General features: G+C 41.1%; 3 protein-coding genes across 4 annotated transcripts in view; 2 read left to right on the top strand and 1 right to left on the bottom strand.

The window, feature by feature from the left end:
• evi5l (ecotropic viral integration site 5 like) overlaps window positions 1-8588 on the top strand; it is a 41317-nt gene extending 32729 nt beyond the window's left edge. The window contains exons 17-19 of the mRNA XM_041966371.1: window positions 48-143; window positions 297-392; window positions 3449-8588. Coding sequence (XP_041822305.1) covers window positions 48-143; window positions 297-392; window positions 3449-3757 — 501 coding nt within the window. The 3' untranslated portion in view covers window positions 3758-8588. The remainder of the gene's footprint in view (window positions 1-47; window positions 144-296; window positions 393-3448) is intronic.
• Window positions 8589-10527: 1939 nt separating this feature from the next.
• LOC121627459 (zinc finger protein Gfi-1b-like) lies at window positions 10528-19089 on the top strand. 2 transcript variants are annotated; one of them, XM_041966393.1, is made up of 7 exons: window positions 10528-10735; window positions 13382-13416; window positions 13528-13836; window positions 14077-14291; window positions 14737-14862; window positions 14995-15160; window positions 15863-19089. In XM_041966393.1, the coding sequence occupies exons 3-7, from the start codon at window positions 13575-13577 to the stop codon at window positions 16039-16041; spliced, it is 948 nt and encodes a 315-aa protein (XP_041822327.1). In that variant the 5' UTR covers window positions 10528-10735; window positions 13382-13416; window positions 13528-13574; the 3' UTR covers window positions 16042-19089. The 2 variants fall into 2 exon arrangements, with proteins under 2 accessions (XP_041822327.1, XP_041822319.1); XM_041966385.1 differs by lacking the exon at window positions 13382-13416 and having other exon boundaries at window positions 10530-10735.
• On the bottom strand, window positions 17435-24080 carry LOC121604548. The gene is made up of 9 exons (XM_041934098.1): window positions 23944-24080; window positions 23593-23670; window positions 23219-23415; window positions 22970-23126; window positions 22751-22879; window positions 18408-18506; window positions 18050-18264; window positions 17801-17957; window positions 17435-17710 (listed from the first exon to the last, which is right to left on the bottom strand). Exons 1-9 carry the CDS (start codon window positions 23945-23947, stop codon window positions 17574-17576), a joined length of 1173 nt encoding a protein of 390 aa, XP_041790032.1. The 5' UTR covers window positions 23948-24080; the 3' UTR covers window positions 17435-17573.
• Window positions 24081-25531: the final 1451 nt, after the last annotated feature.

Genomic DNA, 25531 nt, shown 5'->3' with positions numbered 1-25531 from the left:
AGCAGGAAATGTCTTCTCTCCTCTCCCCTCTCCCCTCACACATGTAGAGTAAAGAGGAGGTGATGGCAGTGCGACTGAGGGAGGCAGACAGTATGGCTGCCATGGCTGAACTCAGGCAGAAGATTGCTGAACTGGAGATACAGGTGTGTGTGTGTGTGTGTGTGTGTGTGTGTGTGTGTGTGTGTGTGTGTGTGTGTGTTCCTCCGTTTCTATATGGGCTAACCCTACATACCACAACTTGGCAGCAATAAAGGGACTGTGGCTTTAACCTTCTGTGTGTACAATGTGTTTTTCAGAAGGAGGAAGGGCTGATCCAGGGCCAGCTGAACCACTCAGACTCCAGACAGTACATCAACCAGCTCCGGGACCAGATCGCTGAGCTCAAGAACGAGGTTGGACACACACACACACACACACACACACACACACACACACACACACACACACACACTGAAACTGCACCATCTACTGGATTTATATAATGAATATGGCACAATAAAACTGTGCCACGTGTTGCATTTTAAAGATAAATATTACGGCCAAATGAACTGTAAAAGTCTTAGAAAAGCAAACGTTACCATGGTAATGGCACACTTATGTCAACTTCACTGCAGCAACACACCAAGCAGTCACACGCTACTTCCCTTTCTGACATCACTGCGTATATTTGTTTTCGTCAGCATCGTTCAGTGTTCCCGCAAGAGCTGAAATGTTGAGTTGACAACTGATCGATTGATCAACAGAAAATTGGCAGCTACTTTGATAATCAGTAAACAGTGTTTATTAGTGAAAAAGTATTTTGCTGCTTTACTTTGTTTTATAACTCTACGAACTGAATATGTCAACGTTATCGGTTGAACAAAACAAGCAATTTTAAGACATCGCATTTGGCTCATATTTTTAGATTAATCGAGAAAATAATGAATCCTAATCGATTGTTTACTTTTAAAATAATATGATTTTGCTGTAAAATGAACTGTGGTTGTTTTTTTTCCTTTTGGTCTTAACCAGTCAGTAGCATGTGATACATTTTCCCGCAGATGTGATTTCGGAACATTGATCAAACAAATATGTCGATGTACGAGATGTGACGTCTGTAAGTTGACATGCAACAGCTTGTACAATAGCATCGGTCTCATCCACACGCTGCATTTTTCTGTCACTGAATTTGGTGTCGCTTGGTCACTAGCCAGCCAGCTATGTTGGAGAATGACATCCTTGTCCGAATTTCCACCCACAAAACCAGGCGTTTGTGCCATAAAAAGCGTCTGCAGATTCTTGCCAGTGATAAATGATTTAGCATGTTGTTCCGAGCCTGCAGATATTTCAGCAGTTATTGATGTTTTATAAACTTAGAGCCTATGATAACAGTAATATAGCTGGCACACGTGGTTTTAATGACGGGTGAGTTCTGCTTCAAAATGGCGTGCAGGTGTATTAGACACACAGTGCGTGTATACTGTAGATACATGAACAGAGATATCCTGCAGCCTTGCTAACCGCCACAGAAGAAACTTTCATCTACATGCAGCGTCACAACAGACACCACTTCCACCCAGACACATTTGTGTCAATGGCTTTCTTGTAATAAGAGACCAATGCTCTTCCCCACCAGATGTGTTCTCATCATTTGGTTCTCAGTGAACTTTAATTCTGAAAGATGAGTGAGCTTCAAAAGAAAATGTGCGTGACTTCTGTCTGAATGTTTTTTATCTGTCTCTCAGGTGAACCCACAGCTGTGCTGCCTCTGCACACAGTTTGTCTCTCACTCTGTCGCTGCCATTTAACATTCGTTTTAACTCCAGTTGTTGCTGATTTCCATATTTTGATTTCACTTGTCGGGGACTGGTGGGTTGAGAAGCATGAGAAAATGACCTCTCGGGTTTTATGAAGATGTTTCCAAACCTGTTTTGGTGACACAAAGTTCTCACCCAACATGCACTCTGGGTTTGTTCATTCAGAGAGTGGCAGTGCGTGACTAGGAGGGAAGTGTTTAAAGTGAAGGGGCGTGATGAGACTACCCTGCCCTTTACCGCTCCTCTCTTTTTGTCTCCCCACCTTTTTTCATCAAAGCAGCAGTTTTAGAAATGAGACCGAAACTTGCGTGAGTACACACAAGGAAGCAGTGAACAATGTAGAAAAATCTCAGTGCAGTCCTCTTCATACGATGGAGTCATAACAGTGCTGATACATAATGACAGATTCTACATAATGCAGCTGTAATGATCATTCGCACATATTGATGTATTATTTATTGTGATTGACGAGAATTTATTCAGCAATTTTGCAAAGACAACGTATTTTCTTCAAGTTAAGCGTTTCCACAGTCTCCTGCTAATTTTGCCATTGAACTGTTTCTATATGTTTTTGCTATATATATATACACACACACACACACACAGCAAAAACAAAATGATAGACCCCCCCCAAAAAAGTGTGACAAATTGCTGTAGCTTAAAGAGCAGTCAGACACAGTCAAAACATTTCCACTGGTTAACCACTGCTTTCCCCCTCCCCCCACCCTGCAGCTAGCCTGAGTGTATGAAAAACCTCTGAGATTTGTCATGAGTCACTGTGGTACATGCAAGGTTAACACGGCAAAAGCACGCATATGCAGATAAACTGTGGTGGGAGCTCTTCTGTCAGGCTGCAGCAGCCACTGAGAGCTGGACAGTACTGATGGAAAAGAAACACACACAAAAAAATATATATTTTTTTATTATTGTTTTTTTATTTGTTCAAGTTTAGTTCTCTTTTTGTCATCCAGCTGTTTTACACGACTCTCCTATCTGGTGGGAGACTCTCTGGTGCTCAGATTTAGCTGTAAAGACCCCACTGCCCTATTTGCACAACCTCAAAACGGTAAGCAGGATGCAGATCAGTGGGTTTCACAGGCTTTTTTTTCAAGCCCAACAAACCGTTAAAAAAAAATTCCACCTGACAACACATGACATTTAATGCTGTTGCAAAGGCTCATCAAACAGATTTTAGATAATTTCCACCATTGAAATAGTCCTTAACAAATATACAATTTACACCTGTTTGATTAAATGCTTAAAGCTGCAGTGCCCAGCTGTTTTAGGAGATAGTCTCACCTTTAGAAAAAGCCTTTTTGAAAGATTGACATCTTATGGTCTTGGAGCTGAGGCCTCATACAGGGTAGAGAAGAAGAAAACATTAAGGGACAAACTGACACATTGACGGTTGGTCTTTTCTTGGGATTTATTGGCAAGAAAAATACAAAATAATGTCAGCCTCTGTACTCCAGATAAAATAGCATTTTGAAAGTATCAAGCTCCCGTATGGTGACGAGTATTTCATTTCATCTGGACTTGAAAATCTCGGCCCTCCTGCTTTCAGTAGAATGAAATGCTGTAAATACCACTGAAATATAGACAAACTCTGCTTGTGGAGGTGACTGAAGTAAAGCCTTTTTCTCTGCGTTCAGATCAGGCAGCTGCGAGGACAGAAGGCAGCCCCCAGGGTCAGCGGCGGAGGAAGTACCAACTACCAGGATCTCTGCCTGGCCAGCCCCACCTCTGCTGAGGGGGACTACCTGAGCTCAGACGAGGACCTCCTCCACAGCCCGCTGCCTGCCAACGCCCTTTACCCCACCCTGTCCGGCCCGTGTCACCCGTCTGCCCGCCTCGACAGCGAGGGCAGCACGGACAGCGAGGCAGAGGAGCGGGTGAGGACACATCCGGATCCGCAGCAGCTATACGGCAGCATGGTGTGTGCCGAGGCGCTGGACAACTGAGGGTTTCATTGGATTTCTTTGACCTAAAAAGACGCTGGAGCGCTGCAGGACAGGGCTGCTGCTGTAAAGTGGGACTGTATTCTCCAATCCGGTCCTTCTCCTCGGCTTTTCCGGTGTTTACCTTCAACTTGATGCAGACATAGTGGCATTGATTGGACCTCTTCTGATCATCACTACCCATCGTCTCCGCTCCTGTTACCGCCTCCGCCACCTCGTTCCCCACACGACCCCGTGATCCCTGACAAAGAGGTCGTGCAAAGCCTCTCTCCTTGTTCCCATGTGTAACTGTGCCAGAAACTGCCCGATAAGGTACATATCCATCCAAACACAGACATATGACACGCAGACAAACAAAATGAACCGAAACTGGACCAGCGAGGGTGTTGTTGCTGCTCGCTGCTCGAGATCGACCGCTGGACCTGAATCTGTGACTGTGACGAGGAGTGAATCATGAGTAGTCAGACAGAAAATGACTCTTCCCTCTCCCTATGAACTAAGTAACAGACACTTGACACTGTAAGCTCTGTCTACCCTTATATAACGCTCCCTCCTGATTGATTCAGAGCTAAATACATCTTTATCCTCTCTTTTCCCTTTTTATGCTTCTCATTAGGAAGACACTCGAAACAGAACGTCTGTCAGTCATCCACTTACCTCTCAGTAGACTAAGTGTTAAAAAGAAAACTTAAAAGGTGATGAGTGTGAGAGGTGCAGTGTACACACCAAACTGTAGGGATATCACAAGATGGCATTCATAACATACTAAATGTGTGTGTTTTCTGTGTCCGTGGCTTGCAGATGACAATAAGGCAAGCAAGTTAATACAACAGCTCATGTCAACACATGTTCACCACAATCCACAAAAAAGGAAGGAAGAAACTCAACGTTGCCAAATCTTTTGGGTTTTTTTTAGAAATTATTTATATGTTGTAATTTATTTTGATATTTTTTTTATTTTTTATATATCTATATGAAACTATAAGAGTGTAGAGATACCGACAGAGGCCAAACTTTCTACACCGTCCTTTGTGCCAACTAGTCGTCTGTTACAGGGTTACTGTGACACTGAGTGTTTCAGAGACGGAAAATGTGCTGCTATGATTTTGGATTAACTTCTTGCATTTGGTTCCTTTTGTTGTTTTTTTTGTTGTTTTTTTTAGCTTTGTGAGGTGAACATGCGACCTCCTGTCAACTCTGCTATACATTAGGTTGACAACTACTGTGCAGACTGATCGAATCTGAAAACTGAGCGCTTTAACTTGATTCCTCCCCTGGAGCCTCTCAGCATTTAGCAGTCATGGCAACAATAAAACCAAGCGTTATCACTGTGTATGTGTGAGTTAAAGGAACCGTTTGCCATTTTAGGAAGTACATTTATTCACTTTCTCGCTGAGAGTTTGAGGAGCCAGGAGACAGATGAACCCCAGCTTGTTTTTGCACTTCAGTTTTCAGGACTAAGTAACTTTGAGCTGAACTTTGTCCACAAGTGGCTTAAAGGTAAATGCTAAAACATAAAGAAACATTAGCACATGTGGAAATGAGTCATAAAGTCAGTGAACTGACTCAGTAATATCATTTGCAAATACAAAACACTATTTAGCTAAGGTTAGCTAACATTAGCTAACATATTAAGCTACTGGTCATACCGAACCAAGTGAGACTGAAGCAGCTAGTTAAGCCCCTGAAAGTGTTGAATTAAGGAAAGATCAATTTTATTGCTTATTATTTGAATTTGTACTGTGCAAAAGAAAGAATTTGTTATTTCCTCTTTACAAAGGTTTTTAAGTTGCTTTAATCAAACGAGATATAACATTTGGCCACAGCTAGGCTAACCCTTTCCCTTTTTTCCAGTCTTTATGCTAACATAAGCTAACCATCTCCTGGCTCTAGTATTACATTTAACAGGCCGACACGAGACTGTATCAGTGTTCCTGTTTAAACTAATAAGCATATTTCCCATAATGTCAAACTATTCCCTTAATTATCAGTGTCCCATGCAAGCAGAAACACATCCAGGTAGCAGTGCTGATCTGGAGTCAGCACTTCACCTGCTCATATCACTTCCTGACAGCTAAACCTGCAGCATGTGGGCCAATGACAGTGGGAGGAGTTCATATTGTAAGGATGCCAGCGAAAAGGCTGTCATCGTGACTGGAGAGTGTGCAGGTGGAAAGTATTTTACATATCAAACGCTGATATATCGTGTGTAAAAAAAGGTGTAAAATGTACGGAGAAATACGAACTTTACAGTGTGAGAGGAAGAAAGTTATATAGATGAGGTTTAAAGCTGTATCACTGTCAGTCAGGTCTCACTGAAGATGGTGTAAGGTCAGAGTGTATAGTTTATCAAACAGGGTGGAGAGCAGCCATCTGCTTTTTGTGCTACAAAGAAAGGAACTCTGCTGCTCTTAGCATTGAGCAGTGAGAGAGGGTGTGGATTAATGGATTCATGGCGGGATTATTTCATATTATATTGAGCTCCTCAGAGGGATGGACGTTATCTGAGTACTTCTCCAAGATTATCCATCCGGTCTTTGTGTTGTCCTTCACTATTCTTCAGACTGGAAGATTGGAAGATTTTCTCTGAATTCCTGAAAGGCCCACTTTATGCTTCACAGTGATAAGTAGTTTCTGTGCAATACAAATGAAGGAACGTTACAGGAGATAATGACTGCCATCTTCTAAGAAATAAGGAAATTGGATCTTCCAGTAATGGCCATCAAAGAGGTAAAGAGGATGTTGGTTTGCCCACCACTCTGTTGCAAATAACAGCTTTTTAGTGGTCATTGGCGGGTGCAACAACTGAAATCTCCACACGGAAATCAGCGTTTGGATATCTTCAGACCAAATCAGTGACCAAATCTTTTCAGTTTGAGCTCCCTCTAGTTCTTTGTATGGAAAGAAAGTGGACTGGTATCGGCACTGTTGAGCATGAGATTTAGGCCCCTGGATTCATTTACTTTGGGTGATAACTGGCTGGATTTCTCACTTCACTCACAAGTTATAATCCTTAAGATTTTCACCTATCAGGCCTCCTTTTTGATAACATTTACGGCTGGAAATAGCTATTCAAGGCATTTACATTTTATAATTGCCTCTCCATGTAGTACTTGTCATTGTTACTGGTGGTGTCCGTCCTTTGTGGGATTCAAAGGCTTTACAGGAAAAGATGATGTGGAAGACATAAGTCAATGATTGCGTGCTTGTCATGTGACGCACAAGGCAACACGACCCACTCTTATCCTTCCTGATGTCGGATTAAAGGGCCGCTTGTGTCCAACAGTTTCTCTAAGGTTACGAAAGTGAGAATCCGACACTCACAGCCACCTGGTCTCACATAGCCAGTCATATTGACCTATGGAGAAAGGTCTGGGTCCCCATTATCACTCCACAATGCGGGAAAAAAACTTTAAACAAGTCAGAGTCATTTCAGGCAGCGTAAAGCCCAGGATGCAGCGATGGTGCCCCTTCAAAATACTGCTGTGGGGTGGCGTAACTTTGGTGGAATATTTGCACATTGCTGGGCGAGCCCTGGCATTAAAATGGCTAGGCAGCTGCAGAAGACAGGGCAACAGCTGCAACCTTGCTCGTGGTCATACTGTTAGTGACCATTTTAGGATTGGGATAACTTTCCATTTTCAGCATGTAGGTTGCTAGCTCAGAGGTTGTGGCAGGCTTTTACCACCAGTCCGATGAGACAGACTAACAGCGTCCTCACGATGTGATTGACCAGCTGTGCTGTGGTGAACAAATGAGTTGGAATTGAAATTACCTCTTTATGATGGTGGCTTTTCACCCCACCTTGAAGTTTGGCCGTTCTGAACAGCTGTTAACACGTTTACCGTCACACGTGGTTCAACAACGCATCGTAAGAACTTCTTTTTTTTTTTTAGCGTGGTCTGATCCCTCTCTGCCTGTGATTTGTTTGGCTGCACTGTAAACAACTGATCTCTGGGAGCCGTAAATCCACCACAACTGAAATCTTAAGGATTATAACTCTAATATTTTAGTTTTCAGTCAAACAAATTAAAATGTAGAAACTAATTATATGTTTTCATTTAGGACTTCCCCAAAATTAACCGTAGTCTAGACCCAGATCAGTGCTCAGTGTCTTTCAACACATTATAGCACATCTGTACACTGCTGTTCAGTGATGGTGCTCTGTTCTCACCACTGTCTCAATACAACTCTTCATCATCTACTGTGATGAAACATTTTGATATGTTTGTAAATTAGTTTTGAATATGGTACGAGCTCTCATTCTTAATATTATTTTTATAATTACCGTCAGTACTTTGGTTTCTCCTGCTAACAGCATCACATGAGATGACCATAATTAAACATCAAAATGTGCCATACAAATAGGTAGATTTACACTCTATGCTTAATGACGTCATGTATGTTTAACGAAGGTCTCATCCACACATCAGCCACTACAGCCCTTCATTAAACAGCTGTGTAATGTAAAGTGAAATTTGTGTGGACTGAAACTCGATCACACTGTGTTGCTCCAGATTTGTCATCTTGAAAGTGGAACGTCCGCACAGGTTTTCTCCGGTTTAAAGCGGGAAATAAGACCGCGCTGTGCAAACAGTGTTGCACATGTGAGTTTTTCCTCACAGACAGTCAGGAAAAAAAAAAAAAACAGTGTCCATCCTGGTTGGTCTGGTGTAGGATCTCTCAGATTTATGTGCTGTATGTGACGGCTGTTCAACATCCACAGCATCGTACCCAGGAACCCTGTCCACCCTCTCTCTTTCTGTCTTGCAATTCAACTGATGTTGTTATCAAATATATTAAATGACAGTAAAGATTATATAAATTCAGTATGATGGGGAAAAATACATTTCAGTGTTCTGTATCCTATGAATGATACAAAATAAACTTTGACATTGCACCTTTGCAAAGGCCCGATTGCGTTGTTATTGTTTATTACTGTGTGGTTATATTTACACGAAGCTTTTCAGGTGCAATTGTTTATGCAGTTTGTGGATCTTTCCCTCTGGTTCATGTCGAACAGTTAGCTGATTGCACCACCTCTTCATGAGTTCAAACTTAGCTTTGACGCAATGTCTTTAACTCCATCCAGATTAAAGCGCATCTACATTTAAACAGGGCACGCCACAAACCAGTTCTTACTTTGAGATTAGTTGTTACCACATATTTCGGCTAAATGTTATCTTGCTAATTTGTGACTTTAGTTTGAGGAGTAAAAGAGGTAACATAAAATAGTGTCAACGAACCTCACTTGATCAAAATGCTGTGTAATGATGATGTTAAATGCTAAAAAAGGGAAATAGCACAATGTGCTTCCAATTACAAAACATTATGCTAATAAGATCAGAGTAAGTGACTAGCTAAATAGCATTTCCACTCGCTAAACTGCATGAATACTAACTAAATATTTGAAACATATATTCTGCAGATTGGCCCCTAAAACTGCTATTTTTGGCACTTACATGAGCACTTCATGACGGTGTGGTGACTTCCTGTTCATACTTCATTGCTGGTAAACAACAAATTTGAAAATAGCTGAGGTGAGGACCTTCCTGAGAACAGGAAGGTCTTCACCCACAAACCTGTAATGGATTTACAAACAGCTGGTGCAACCTAATTCAGTGGAGAGCGGTTTTATCAATGTCAAAAATCAGTTTGACAAAAGTAAATGTGCTCATTCCCGGATGCACAAGAGTCCCCAAAATTCAGCAGCCTTCTGAAGAGCTCTGAAGCCTTCTGAAGAGCCCTCTCAAGCATGAGCACATGTGAAATGATGCGCTGCAGGTTTTTGTTTGGGACGGCAGCAGTTTTTAAACGAGTCCACCGTTATTTCTCCTGTCAGTAAGTCCTGCATGATGTTAAATCGTGACTGATCTTATGTCTTCCTTCAAAACTTGAATGTCACCATTAAAAACCGCCTTTAAAATGAATATTTCTTTGTTATTAAGCACAATAAAAGAATATAAGGCCCCGAGACCTTACTCGATATTTTTCAAATTATCAACAAATCCCATGAGAAGACTGAGCTGACAAACTGTTATTCCACCTCTCAGTGCTGTCCGGCTGCCCTGCTCAGCCCATTTGTTCCTCCTGAAGACTGTGATTTTTAAAATCAAGGTCATAATTCTACAGTCTGATTTTTAAAAACCTGTTGACTATTTTCTGCACCAGGATAGATCAGCTGCAGTGGCCATGCTCATCATATTGAAGAAAAGTGTCACTCAGTGTGGATCACTGGTGTGTTTTTTAGGACATTAGTGGAGCTTTATGGCAGAAGGAATGAGCTTTATCAGGCCTTGCTTCACAGGGACGACTTGCTTCTAGAATCACATAGTTTCTCACATTTATTACACAGTCACACAAATGTCTTCACATTTCCTCCTGCTGTGTCTTCTTCTCAATAATGTGCAGCATTCATTCAGTACTATAGAAGGGAATCTACGCTTGCATCAGCCGGCTTCTTTTAAATTTGACCCCGGCGGTGTGTTTTGTAACACATCTGTGTCAACGGAGTGTGTCGACACTTTCTGAAGAATTCTGAGCACGGTCGTCCACCCTCTTCCTCTCGCATCGCCTTTATCTGTCTCCCCTACATTAATCTGATGCTGTGTTAAGTTTGTGTGTTGCTTCTACATAATTTGCACGAAACCGTTTTTTTTTTTTTTTTTTTTCTTAAGTGGGGCCTGACAGATTTAGCGCTGCTGCGAGTGTGCAGTGTTTGGGTTCGTGTGTGAGGAAGCAGTGTGGTTGTCGGCCCGCAGGAGTCAGCGCTGACACTTCCTCATTCGTCTTGGCTCTCATCACGCCGACCTGCAGACAGCATCAACGGCTCACAACCCACCTCAGAGCAGACTGACCCCACATGTGACAAACTCACTGCACACCGGCGCATCTGGCTCGATGTAAGACTTTCATCTCACTTAAAATATCAGTGTGACGGTCGTGAGTGACGTTAAGAAGCTGGTGGATTGTAAGAATCTGGTGAGTGTTTGCTTATTTAATTCTGAAAACTATCTTCACATTTCTGCTCGGAGCTACTCCAGTTTTTGTTTGTTTTGCTCATATTTATTTTTTTCCCTTAACATGCTGATTAAAAAAATACTCTTGGGTTTGACCAATGCAGATTTTGCCATTACTCTAAATTAGACGTTTAGGGACAAGATGTGTTCAACTACATCAAAGTGTGTGAATTCAGGTGCTAATCAACTATTTTTGTAATTGTCTCCATGTGGCCGTGCAGATCTTCTGCTCAACTGTTCCAGTAAAGAGGAGAAAGAGAAACAATGCACTAATAAGCAGGTTTCTTTGGCCATCCTTGAGATAAAATGTCTAGACTGGAATGTATGTCGACCCACAGTTCACACGGCATGCTCGAGCAAAAACAAAGCCCAGGAAGTCACTGGAAGTAAACCACTGAAACTTGTGTCATTATCAAATGAAAGAAGGTCTGAACCGCCTTGACCCTTCACTGAGCTGGCCGTCCATCATACTGAAAGTGACCAGGAATATACTCCAAATTTTGTTGGCTGTTCACGTTGTGTTGTCCAATCTAGTCACTATTCAGCAGTTTTAACATGTACCAAGAAACAGCCACCACGCTGAAATTAATAACTAAAAATACTGTATGTCATCTCTGAAGCAACAAGCAATGTGCTAACAAGCAAAGACTATTCTGCATAGAAGACACCTGAAAGTAAAAACATAAGCGATCAGTAGAAAACACTTAGGAGCAAATGTGCACACATTATGACATCGATACAGTTAATTCAAGGCAAAACAGGTTTCTACAGATTGACAGATCTCAGTATTTTCTCAAAGGTGAAGTGCTCTCGCTCGATCATAAATGGACATTTTTCAAGCGCGTGCAATCCACCATCAATTCAGATGCGGCGTGTTATCTGATTTCCTGCGCTGTGGCATGTTTAGTTTAACATAAAGAGTCATTTTCTTATCGGTGTTTCTGTGCTGCTTCACTTACATTCTGAGGAATTTTCCTAGATTTCAAGGATACATCGTTTAGAACATGCAAGTAACGAGTGGTGGAAAGTAGCAAAGTATGGCAACTCAAGTACTGTACTCGAGTACAATTTTTACAATTATGAGGTAACTGTACATGCAGTAAGTAAAGAAATCATAGTCCTAAAGACACCCGAGTACTTCAATTTTAGGCTTCAGATTTATCTTATGACCCTTTGGAGGGGCCCACCCCAAGGTCTGGAACCACCGGACTACATTAACTACACTGTATAGAAAGTTTTAAACGTTTTAAACCAGCTACAATGGTAAAATTCTACTTACACATCCTTGCATTAGTATTATCAATCTCATAATCTAATATAGTAAGTATATATAGCTGGTAATACTTTTGTACTTTGCTTGGTTGATTTTTTTGTATTCCAAGTATTTTTACATGTATTGCATTGGTACTTTTATTTTAATTCTGAGCAATTCTTCCACCACTGCAGAAGATGATTTTATGTCTATGTATATGTATATGTGTATGCATATATATATACACACATACACACACATACATATACATATATTTGTGTGTGTGTGTGTGTGTGTGTGTGTGTGTATATATACACACAACCTTGTTATCAGTAGTTGTCATAAATATATAACTTGTCATTTAGATTTATTTATTATTAATATCTTAAGATTCTAATTCTTTCATTTTACAGTTATTTTAAAATACTTTTAAGCACACAACATTTGTCCCATTTCCTATGTGGTGCAACACCTTATTGTCCTCCACTGCAGCTTCACCTTTGCTCACATGCTAGCACTGAGTCATGAAAACTGCTAAGTGATATAGCTGCGATCCTGATATGACCATTTGTGTCACACTGTCACAAACCAGATTTGTAGGAAATTTAGGTGCACACATCAGTTCCAGTTAGATTTGGACTGTTTTCACCTGCAGTGTGAATGCAGATTAACAGAAGCTCCAGAGATGGGAGGAAGATCAGTGAGCCAGTGTTGACAACAGGGCGGCTAACGGGCTAACGAGTCTGTCGAGCACAATTTGAAACACTGACCAAGAAGAAAATGGTTGGTTGGATGTGACAAAAACTGACCTCCGACTTAAATGCCAAGTGATCGTCAAGGGCTGGTAAACTGGTCAAGTATAGGCAACAATGATCAGAGGGAAACACAGAGAGGTCCATGAAGACAGCCTCATCTGAATGATGAGTCTGAATAAAGGGCCTGAATACTACTACTACTACTACTACCTCTACCACTACTAATATCAGTAATAATAATAATAATAATAATAACTGGGTATAATTTCATTATCTAAGCATCATTATATATCTATACATGTCATGTAAACAGAACACACTAAACAAAACAAAAACAACGTTAAATCATCTGTAGCAGTAAAAACAATCATGTCCCATCATGACACTGTAATCAACATTTTGTTAACACAAAATGTTTTGTCCTTTCTGATGATCCCACGCTTTCTCTGCTCGAAAACATCAACAGATCTACAGCATGCAGCATTTACACAGATTCAAGCAGGAAACCAACTATTGAATATGCAGTTCTGCTGCCCTCTTTTGGGCGATACAAACACCACAACCATCATTTTAGTATTTGCTTTCTGTTACTGTGCATTAGGTGGTGTTACTACAGCTGCAGAGAAAGTCCCAAAGGTTTAGTTTTCATAATTTACACAAATACGTAACCAGTAAGATTCTGTTGAGGAAAACCGACATTTGAATGTCACTAACACCGACAATCATTTTATTTTCTTCATCCTGAAGATGACCTTGATTTCAGGTGCAGAGCAGGTCTTTCTCCCTCCTGAGTCATGCCTCGTTCTTTCTTGGTGAAGCGAGGTGGGCTGCACCACCTTCGGTCCGCAGTAAGAAGCTCTGGCCCTGGATCGACCATGGTAACATTTAGCCAGCTAGGAAAAAAGACGGGGCCCTGGGATACATCCCTGGAGTACTCCTCAACAGAAGCGGCAGATATTAACGCGGTGCCCATCACATTATTGCAGCAGGACCTTCAGGCTGCCAACCCGTCTGATGGAAGTGGGCACCTTCAGCCATTCAGTCCCAACTCTTATGGTGGGTGCAGTGATTTTATGTTGGTTTATCTGGGAAATACACAGAAAGCTGATTTAGAGTGAGCAGTAATGATGGATAGATTTTTTATCTCATGTTTGATTGTTTTTTTGTGAGGCTTTATACAATTATTCAAATAATTTTGATGATCTAAAATAATATATTAATCAATCTAAAGTTTCAGAAGGTCGTATGAATAGCAGCCAGTCTACTAACCTGTCTGTCTTTGCATTCATTCTGCAGAGCCATACAGTCCTGTCAACTTAAATACTTTTAGCCCCGTGGAGAAGGTCGATTCTCACCTTCTCACACCAGCAGTATGGTCCAGACCTCATGTGAGCTCAGGAAATCCAGACAAACTCTCTGTGGGACTGGGAGACATGACTAAGCACCCTCAGATCCTGAGGGAGACCAGGAGCAGCGGCTGCTTGAAGCAGGAGTGTCCACTCTGTGGCAAAGTATGACAACCTTCCATCACATTAAAGTACATTTGTACAAGTACAACAACTGTAATTAAAATTGCAACTGAAAATGTTAGCAACTTTAGTTATTAACAATATCCTGCATATTTCTATATATATATGAATATATATATATATACACACACACACACACACACACACACACACATTCATACACACGTTCAGTGTGACTGCAGCTTTAACATTTTCTCACATTTAAATGGATGGGGAGGTATGTTATGCAGGTAGTTAAAATAATAATATAATAATAAATAGTAAATGAAAGAATAAGGCGTAAGGTCAGTAGTGTCTAGAAATGGAAACATTTTAACTAGTTTCCCAGCAGTGTGTCGATGGAGTTTCCCACCGTCCGCTCCCCTAGTGTCTATAATTACCTCTTCAGTTTTTCCAGTGCTAAACTTTATTCTTCTCACCTTTGCAGATATTTTCATGTCTGTCAAGTTTGAAGAGTCACATATGCAAGAGTCATGGACGCAGAGCGCCTCGGTCACCAGCACACGTCAAGTCCAGCAGGACAGATACTGGGCGGTCGCTATGCAGGGGCAAGGTCGGCATCCTGTTTCTTTTTAGAAACGTGTGCATTTCTGTGTGTGCATTTCCTTTGGTGGAAAATAATCAATTTCATGCACATGTGAGGTACAAATCTTCTGGATCCATAACCACAGGCCTGTTGTTTCAGGAGAAGACGTTTGGCTGCACAGTGTGTGGAAAAGTTTTCAAGCGCTCCTCCACCCTCTCCACTCACCTGCTCATACATTCAGACATCCGACCCTACCCCTGCCAGTACTGTGGCAAAAGGTTCCACCAGAAGTCTGACATGAAGAAACACACCTTCATACACACCGGTGGGTGTCTGTATCCCCTTTGAATGTCTTTTTTTTACATACTGTATCAAAGTCCCCAGCTGGCATCTTTTGTAAACTGAAGTGCTGTTTCATTTTCCACAAATCACTTTAACTAACTAACTAATCGCTCATACTAACTGCTATTACTTCCAGCGCATACACATATCCTTGCATGTAAACTCAAAGTCATATTAAATACAACCCAGTGTTTTACTGTATTTTGTCACTGTAACAAATATTATAACACTTTTATCTTGTACTCTAACAGATTTATACGACAATCAGCCACATTGTTCATATCACCGTCTGGCATTCGCTCATGTGCACATAATAGATGAAAAAAAAAGAACTCTGAAAGATGACACGTTAATTATTCATCTTGGCACGGAGGTGGATTTACCTTTGGACTGAGCCAGGCTAGCTGTTTTTCCCCAGTTTCCAATCTGTATGGATCTCTAATCTTAAACTAAACTAACCAGCTGCTGGCACTTACTTCATAATTAGTGCACAAGAATGAAAGCAATGTCAATCTTGTCATCTAATGCTGGATAAGAAAGCGAAGACATGCATGAGGGTTTACAAAAATGTCAAACTGTTCCCTGAAGTTATTTTTTAAGCAAGTGTGCGTCGTGCGACATCCATTGGTTTGAGCCTCGCAGACGTCTTTATGTGTCTATGTCTGTGCTGTGCTTTGTGTGCCAGGGGAGAAGCCTCATGTGTGTCAGATATGCGGGAAGGCATTCAGCCAGAGCTCCAACCTCATCACCCACAGCCGTAAACACAGGGACGACCGGCCTTACCGCTGCCCTCGCTGCTTCTACAGCTTCCAGCACAAAGTGGAGCTGCGGCAGCACCAGGAGCACCACTGCACCTACCGCTGACCCCGACACAGCCGTCAGTCTCCCACCAGTGGAGACCCATTCAGGGCAGAAAGCTACTGACTGTGTTGTTGTTATGATGAAGTCAAATCTTACATCCGAAGCTTATAGTTTGTATTTTACATTTAATTGTCTTTTAGGACACCGGGGAAAGAACGATACTGGTCCTGCTGTGCTCCCAGGTGTCCAGCACAGTCACGCAATTCCAGCAAAACAAAACTTGGAAATTGTGTGTGCGCTTTTTCAGTTGTAAAAAATCCAAACAGTACTAACTATTCTGACTTACTGTCATGTTTCATACAGTGTTTTATATTTATATCCAAGAATGTTCACCATTATTTCTTTTGTTTTGTTGTTTATTTTCATAAACAGCATGCCGAAAGCTGAGAAAAATATCATCATATGTTTCTCTTAAAATTAACAAATGACTTTATTAAAGATGAAGTCACTGAATTCAGTTTATAAGACATGGGGGTTTTTCCAGGGAAATGCTGTTTATATTCCCATACACTTCGTCCATATTCTCTGCCGATCTGTGATCATGTGTTTATGTACAGCTGAACCTTTATCGTCCCTCCACAGATCACAGATTTGCTGCAGATATGTAGCTCTGTTTCACTTTCAGTTGAAACAGAAACAGAAACCCACAAACCTCCTTAACCCAAAAGCTGCCTCAACAGCAGTGCAGTGAAGTACATGAGACCTTCATTCCCTTTTCCCTTAGAATTTTGTTATACTTGACTTGGCACTTATGTTTTTTTCAATAAAGTTGCTGACACCATGCGTTAGGTAGATGTGCACATTTGAGCATGTAAGGCCAGGAGACAGTGAATAGGATTGTTGCCTTGAAGCAGCTCTGCTAGAGGCCCACTTGCTATTGGCTGGGCCCTGCTTGTGATACGGGCCCCAATGCGGTTGGACTATCTACAGCTCCACCCCTGCATAAGACAGCAGCGAATAACACTTTTCTCCTTCACAGCCTATTGTCACACAGGCTGTCTGCAGGAGGCTCATCTATATTTTTGCGGGCTCTGGCAGCGCTATCCAGACCTGCAGCGAATACCCTCACTTCTGCTTGCCACAGTAGCTATGAAACTCAATGTCACATAACGAGCAAGAGTCAATTAGAGGAAAAAAAGAACTTTAACTTAAATTAATGAATCATTGTCAGTTGTTTATCTATTCAATGGTTTTTCCAGGTCACTTTAATCATGACGAATTGTCACATACTGCTGGACAATACTGAAACAGAAACTGAAATACTAATTACTGAAACAGATATTCAGTTGTGATCGATGTGGTATTAAAAGGGTTTTAAAAAGACTTAAATTGAACTTGATGAACCCTGCAGAAACCCTGTCACAGAGAGAGGACTGTATTTTTCAAAAGAACAGAGATATCAGTGGTGGTTTTGCTTTGCATTATATTTATTTTGGCTTAAGTTCTGACACAGGGCACACATCATCATCATCATCATCATCATCAGAGAGTTTCCTTCATGATTTGGAGATTTTTGTTGTGGACAGCTCCAGCTGTTAAAAGTCTCCATGCTCTTTGTACCACTGAGCCCTGGCAACAACATCATTGGAGTAGTCTTCGCCTGTTGTGTTTTCATCCACACGTTCATAAGAATGGACGTTTCCGTCCCCCATATTGTAGGCTGCTATTCCTCCTGCAGGAGCAAATGCAAATGAGAATGAAGCGAAGCAAAGTCTAGAGAGAGCTGGTGCATGTGTGAGTCTACTGAGTCACTAAATCAAACCTTTCAGCTGCTTCTCTTTGCTCAAGCAACGAAATTTGCCTTTGTTTTGGATCGCTTCGATGAAATCAACCAAGATCTTGGTGGCTTGGCAGAGGTGTTCCTCGCTGTCCCATTCACCTTCTGGAGTGTGGTTACCTCCTTCTGGATTAACATCAACCTACAGAAATGGCAATACACGCTGCTGTCATTGAATTATAATGTGAGGTTCTGCTCAGGGGACGTGTGTAAAACAGCAGTATTTATTACAACCTGCATCAGTCCCCAGGCGTTCCATGCTCTTCTCTCATAGCTGTAGTCTCCCCAGCCATCAGTGAGAGCATTTCCAGCCCTGGACTCTCTGGAGATAATGGCAGCAATGAGGGCGGGGTCGATGTTATACTTTGCTCCCACTCTTTTGATTTTAGACTTGTACTTTTTCATTCTGTCTGCATCGGTCTTTGCCATGGTGCGTGATGCCCTCACACCTTCAGAGAGAAATCAGAGAACATGATTATGGCCTCAGGGCAACAAACTGTCTATGCATCGATTTTTCCATCAGTGCCCTGACTGTAGTTTAATTGCAGATATGGATGGATGTTTACTGTAGATGTAAGCTTTGTGAGTTTACCTGCGTAACTGAGCCTGTCACTGTTAGCTGTTTTTTGTGAAGCACCAGTTGTTTCAACGTCCATGATGTTTCCATACCCTGCTAATGTCCAGTACATTAAAATGATTATTATTTTTCATCAGCACACCTACAAAGCATGAGAACTTAAAGGGATTGTGCTGTTACTTTTGAGTTGATGAATCCTTTCAAACAAGCATATATATATGCATATATACATATATATACACACACACACACACACAGCACAAGCTCTTACCATTTCCCATTTTGTCCTGGGATAGTCCACTTGAAGCTGAAAATAAGAGCTATCACCAACAGACCTGTTGCACACTGTCGCTCTGTTCAATGGAGTGTGTTTAATGGCTTCTTTAACCCCACTATCACTTTCCCTTATCACCCGCTATTCTATTTCGATGTGCCTGTCGGTCCACTCTGTGGTGGAAGCGTGCAGGGTGGCTGTTTTTATCGCCTGCGTTTTTACTTTCAATTTCACTCTGACGTCCTCATTTTGTCTGCTATTCCACTTGTCGCCTGAAGAGGGCCGTATTCAGCAGGTCTGGATGCATTGCCAGTGGAGCGAGTGGAGAAAATCATCTGATCTACAAGAAAAAGCCATGACTGTCCAACAGGAACAGGATCATTACAGCTGACTGCTGTAAACCAGGCTAATCAGTAGATGCAACTGCTCCACCTGGAAAGTCCCTTTCATTTCAGAAAACTTGACATTTGGAAATAATAATGCACATAAGTCTATATTACTTGTTTTTTTTTTTGACATGGTCTTTTTTTTAAATCCAAAGCGACTTACAATAAATGCATTCATCCGTGTGGATAAAACCCAGAAATTGCAAGAATGCACATCAACTTCATTTGCATCTACCTCTGTTTCATTTGAAGTCCTTTTTAGAAGCTAACAAGGACTGAAATCTTGAAGACCAGCTACTGAAATCAGCAGAGGCAATATCCAGTCTTTTACCCCGAAATCTTTTTGTTTTTCACTGTCAGAATTAAAGACATGTTGCTAGTGTTGAGTTTGTGTCTTTTTATAAATCAGACCCATGAGAAATCTTTCATTTTCATGTTCCAATGATACTCAGTCAGAAGTTCAGCACTGACGACCTGAGGCACGCTCTGAAAGGTTCGCCTACACATAAGTTTCTTTCCTGTGTTGGACGTTCATTAAACTGTAACACAGACACCTCAGATGGGATCTGTGTCAATGGAAATGTGGAACTCCAACCTTTATTTTACTTTAGGAGTAGTTTCTTCTCTCTTTTTTTTTAATTTCTATTGACTTTGCTATTGCTGTTTCTATTGCTGCTGCCTGTAACACCCTAAGTTCCCCAGCTGGGGATTAATAAAGTTTATCTTATCTTATCTTATCTTATCTTTAAACTTTGCTCTTTTTCAACGGGAACAGTTGTATAACACTTGAGATGTCAAGTCCGGTCACTATCATAGTTTTCTAACAATCAGTCAATCAGTACATCCTTAAAAAACAAAACATCATATATCTTCAATTATGTCATGACCCGTGCCATGCACGGCGGTTTGGTTTAGTTTTTCTCTTGTTGATCTTTTGCCTTGTTCCTTGTAAGTGTTCATTCTAGTGTTTTCTTAGTTCATGTTCGTTTCTCTGTTCAAGTCTGTGTTATCCATATTGTCCTCATAGTCATGCCATGTTTTATGTTAGAGTTCTGTATTGTCTTAGTCTGTACCCTTGCCCTGTCTTGTTTGTATTTTGTTAAGTTTCCCATTGTGTCTTGTCTTTGCCTGGTTTTGGTTACTTCCTGTTTTATTTTGAAGGTTCATGTTATGTGTCTTTGTGTTGCTTTACTTCCTGTGTTTTCCCTCCCGTATGATTGTCTGATTGTTTTCACCTGAGCGTCATTAGTGTTCCTCCCTAGTGTATTTAAGTCCGTGTCTTCTCGTTGTCTGAGAAACTATAGTCAAAGTCATAGTCTGCGTTATTGTTGTAATTCTTGCCATAGTCCCATAGTGAGTGTTTGTTGTGTTGTTTCTTTGTCATGTCCGAGTCTGGTTTCACGTAAGTGTTTCTGTGCTGTGTTAACTTTGTTCACGTCCGTGTCGTGTTTCATGTGTATGTCTCCTTGGTTTGCCTTTGTCCTTTGTTTCAGTCCCTGTAAGTTTGTTTCTTGTCTTTGTTCTTGTCCACGCTGTGTTCTCTGTGAGTTTTCCTTTTCTTATTATTTGCTTAGTCAAGCTTTGTTTTGTTTTCGCTAACTATAGCCGAATTTCAGTTCCTTGTTAGATTGTCCCTTGGTTTTGTTTTATTTAATAGTAGTGTTGTCTCCCTCCGAGTTCTCAAGAAGTGATTTTGTTTCTGTTAAGTTCTCAAGGTCTTTCATAGCTTTTGTGTTTTCCTCCTTCGGGAGCGCTTTCTGTTTATTTTATTTATAGTTTATTCCTAGTCATGTCATTAGTCCTGCCCCTGTTCATGTAATTGAGTTTCTAGTCTTGTCTTGTTATAGTTCTGCCACAGTTTATGTAATTGAGTTTGTAGTCTTCTTTTGTTATAGTCCGCCACGTTTTGTGTTAGAGTATCTGTGCTGCCCCTGTCTCATCCATGCCCCATTGTGTTTTGAGTTAGCGTGTTTCTATTGCTCAGTTTTTCCCCCCCTCAGTGTTCCCTCGTATGTATAGCCCTTGTCCCTAGAGTGTGTGTTTTATTATAGTTTCCTTACTTGTAGATTTTCGTTGTGACTCAATAAACGTATTAATTTGATTCTAGTGCATTCCTTAGTTTGTCTGTGTTCATGTCCTTCCAGTTGTGAGTGGTTTTCCGTGTCTTGTCTTTGATCATGTCCATGCCACGTCTCATGTAAGTGTTATCTAGTCTTGTCTTTGTGTTACCATGCCATGTACCTTGTCAATGTTTTCCCATAGTGTCTTACCATAGTCTACGTCCCCTTTGTTTGTCTGCACCTGGGTTCAACCCTTAGATTCCCCTCATAGTTTCCCTAGTTCCCCCCTTCCTGACAAATTAGGGCTTGGAACAAACTAAAACAGAATATGCTGCATACATACTGTCAGACAGGGTGGAATAACATGACTTAAACCTCTTTTTCAGCGTGGCTCTCAGGATGGCAATGTTTGTCATGTCTGTCTGTCTGCCATCTGTTGGTCCACAAGGAAACATCTGAGGAGTGAGATAAAAACCCTTGCTGTTGTATTTGGGGTTGAATTTCAGCCGAAGCCTTTGAGTTGGAAAAGTTAACTCATAACTGTGTGGTGTTTTGAAATGTTCTGTGGTACCCAGAGACTTCTGTGTGTGTTAACAAGCCTTGTATTTCAAACATACAGTATAACACGAGGGTACAGAGCTGTATGCTCAGTTGCAGAAATTCAAGGGATTCAGTTCTCCCCTGCATCCCTTCCTCAGGCCTGAATAGTTGGTACATGACTATAAATCATGAAAAAAACAGGATTTGATTTTGGAATAAACCCACTGACTGGAATGGACAGAGGGCTTTGAGCCTGAAACTATGCATTTGACAGAGTGAATTACATAATGATTGCAAAAGTAAAGATATCAGTCAATCAATTCACTTCATAAGAGAAATGTTCAGAGATTTGCTGCATGATTTGTCTATATTTTCTGCAAATGTGCAATCATGTGAGGACAGAACTCCAAAGTTTGTGTGCAGCTGAACTTTTATTTCCCTCCACAGAACAGAGATTTATTGCAGATATTCAGCTCTGACGCACGTTTGACAGAACCTGTACATGATGGCACTTTCAGTTAACACAGATTGGTATTAAGAAGGTTTTCAAAAGGCTTAAATTGAACTTGATGAACCCTGCAGAAACCCGTCACAGAGAGAGGACTGTATTTTCCAAAAGAACAGAGATATCAGTGGTGGTTTTGCTTTGCATTATATTTATTTAGCTTAAGTTCTGACACAGGGCACACATCATCATCATCATCATCATCATTATCGTGGACAGTCTCAAAAATCTCTGGTCCTCTGGGTTCTTTTAATGAAGCAATAGCACACAAAGAATCACTCCTCGTCTAAATCACTTCTATGAATAATAAAGGAAAAACTTAACCAGGAGAAGTAGAATTTCTGTTAATTATTCAGTCACACAATCCATCAGCAGAAAATTTGAATAAGATCAACATATCAGGATCCAACTGTCATTAACGTAAGCATATGCATGTAATCTAACTATTAGCAGAATATATGTGTGTAATCAAACTTATCAAAGTATAGGAATGTGACCCAAATATCCGTCATCATCATCATCATCATCATCAGAGAGTTTCCTTCATGATTTGGAGGAGATTTTTGTTGTGGACAGCTCCAGCTGTTAAAAGCCTCCATGCGCTTTGTACCACTGAGCCCTGGCAACAACATCATTGGAGTAGTCTTTGCCTGTTGTGTTCTCATCCACACCTTCATAAGAATGGACCTTTCCGTCCCCCATATTGTAGGCTGCTATCCCTCCTGCAGGAACAAATGCAAATGAGAATGAAGCGAAGCAAAGTCTAGAGAGAGCTGGTGCATGTGTGAGTCTACTGAGTCACTAAATCAAACCTTTCAGCTGCTTCTCTTTGCTCAAGCCAGAAAATGCAGGTTTGCGTTGTATCAGTTTGATGAAATCAACCAAGATCTTGGTGGCTTGGCAGAGGTGTTCCTCACTGTCCCATTCACCTACTGGAGTGTGGTTACCTCCTCTTGGATTTACATCAACCTACAGAAATGGCAATACACGCTGCTGTCATTGAATTATAATGTGAGGTTCTGCTCAGGGGACCTGTGTAAAACAGCAGTATTTATTACAACCTGCATCAGTCCCCAGGCGTTCCCGTGGTCTCCCCAGCCATCAGTGAGAGCATTTCCAGCCCTGGACTCTCTGGAGATAATGGCAGCAATGAGGGCGGGGTCGATGTTATACTTTGCTCCCACTCTTTTGATTTTAGACTTGTACCTTTCCATTCTGCCTGCATCGGTCTCTGCCATGGTGTGAGATGCCCTCACACCTTCAGAGAGAAATCAGAGAACATGATTATGGCCTCAGGGCAACAATTTTATTTATTTCCCTGCCAATCCATGGATATTGAAGCACTGTTGATGCTGAAGATGAAAGCTATAAGTTAACTTTTTCTACAATTTTTTTTTTATCAAATCAGCTCCTGTTTCTCCACTGCAGAGTTTACCTGAGTATCCCAGCCTGTCCTGCTGAGATGTTTGCCATGAAGCACCAGTAGTTTCAACGGCCCTGATGTTTCCATAACCTGCAAATGTTCCATTTATGACATTATTTTTCATCAACACACCTCCACTTCGACATAAGCACAAAGCATGACGACTTCAAGGGACTACAGCTACATAACATCCTACACATCTTTACAACAAAAGCAAAAGTGGTGCTGCATGCCTGGCACTACAGCAGCTACAAAAATACAAATACAAGTATTCCAATATTTCTTTCTTATATGTTTATACCACAAGCATGTTCACAGCTAAAAGAGAAGTGCTAACAGCAGTAAAATGACACAAGCACCCACTCATCTTTCTTGCTTCCACTTCTGACGGATCACTTGAAACTGGAATGCGAGATCTGCAGCAGATTGACCTTCTGTCCACTCTGTGGTGGAACCGTGCAGGGTGGCTGTTTTTATCGCCTGCGTTTTTACTTTCAATTTCACTCTGACGTCCTCATTTTGTCTGCTATTCCACTTGTCGCCTGAAGAGGGCCGTATTCAGCAGGTCTGGATGCATTGCCAGTGGAGCGAGTGGAGAAATCATCTGATCTACAAGAAAAAGCCATGACTGTCCAACAGGAACAGGATCATTACAGCTGACTGCTGTAAACCAGGCTAATCAGTAGATGCAACTGCTCCACCTGGAAAGTCCCTTTCATTTCAGAAAACTTGACATTTGGAAATAATAATGCACATAAGTCTATATTACTTTTTTTTTTTTTTGACATGGTCTTTTTTTTAATCCAAAGCGACTTACAATAAATGCATTCATCCGTGTGGATAAAACCCAGAAATTGCAAGAATGCACATCAACTTCATTTGCATCTACCTCTGTTTCATTTGAAGTCCTTTTTAGAAGCTAACAAGGACTGAAATCTTGAAGACCAGCTACTGAAATCAGCAGAGGCAATATCCAGTCTTTTACCCCGAAATCTTTTTGTTTTTCACTGTCAGAATTAAAGACATGTTGCTAGTGTTGAGTTTGTGTCTTTTTATAAATCAGACCCATGAGAAATCTTTCATTTTCATGTTCCAATGATACTCAGTCAAAAGTTCAGCACTGACGACCTGAGGCACGCTCTGAAAGGTTCGCCTACACATAAGTTTCTTTCCTGTGCTGGACGTTTATTCAACTCTAACACAGACACCTCAGATGGGATCTGTGTCAATGGAAATGTGGAACTCCAACCTTTATTTTACTTTAGGAGTAGTTTCTTCTCTCTTTTTTTTAATTTCTATTGACTTTGCTATTGCTGTTTCTATTGCTGCTGCCTGTAACACCCTAAGTTCCCCAGCTGGGGATTAATAAAGTTTATCTTATCTTATCTTATCTTATCTTTAAACTTTGCTCTTTTTCAACGGGAACAGTTGTATAACACTTGAGATGTCAAGTCCGGTCACTATCATAGTTTTCTAGCAATCAGTCAATCAGTACATCCTTAAAAAAAACATCATATATCTTCAATTAGGGCTTGGAACAAACTAAAACAGAATATGCTGCATACATACTGTCAGACAGGGTGGAACAACATGACTTAAACCACTTTTTCAGCATGGCTCTCAGGATGGCAATGTTTGTCATGTCTGTCCGTCTGCCATCTGTTGGTCCACAAGGAAACATCTGAGGAGTGAGATAAAAACCCTTGCTGTTGTATTTGGGGTTGAATTTCAGCCGAAGCCTTTGAGTTGGAAAAGTTAACTCATAACTGTGTGGTGTTTTGAAATGTTCTGTGGTACCCAGAGACTTCTGTGTGTGTTAACAAGCCTTGTATTTCAAATATATAACACGAGGGTACAGAGCTGTATGCTCAGTTGCAGAAATTCAGTCACGATCAATGCTGTCTAATTGGGTTTAGTTACATTGCAATTATAAAACATGGCCACCAGAGGG

Source organism: Chelmon rostratus, chromosome 3 (genome assembly GCF_017976325.1).
Source record: "Chelmon rostratus isolate fCheRos1 chromosome 3, fCheRos1.pri, whole genome shotgun sequence".
Taxonomy (NCBI): Eukaryota; Metazoa; Chordata; class Actinopteri; order Chaetodontiformes; family Chaetodontidae; genus Chelmon; species Chelmon rostratus.
Note: the sequence above shows the minus strand (reverse complement) of the source record. Positions and strands in the feature narration are given on the sequence as shown.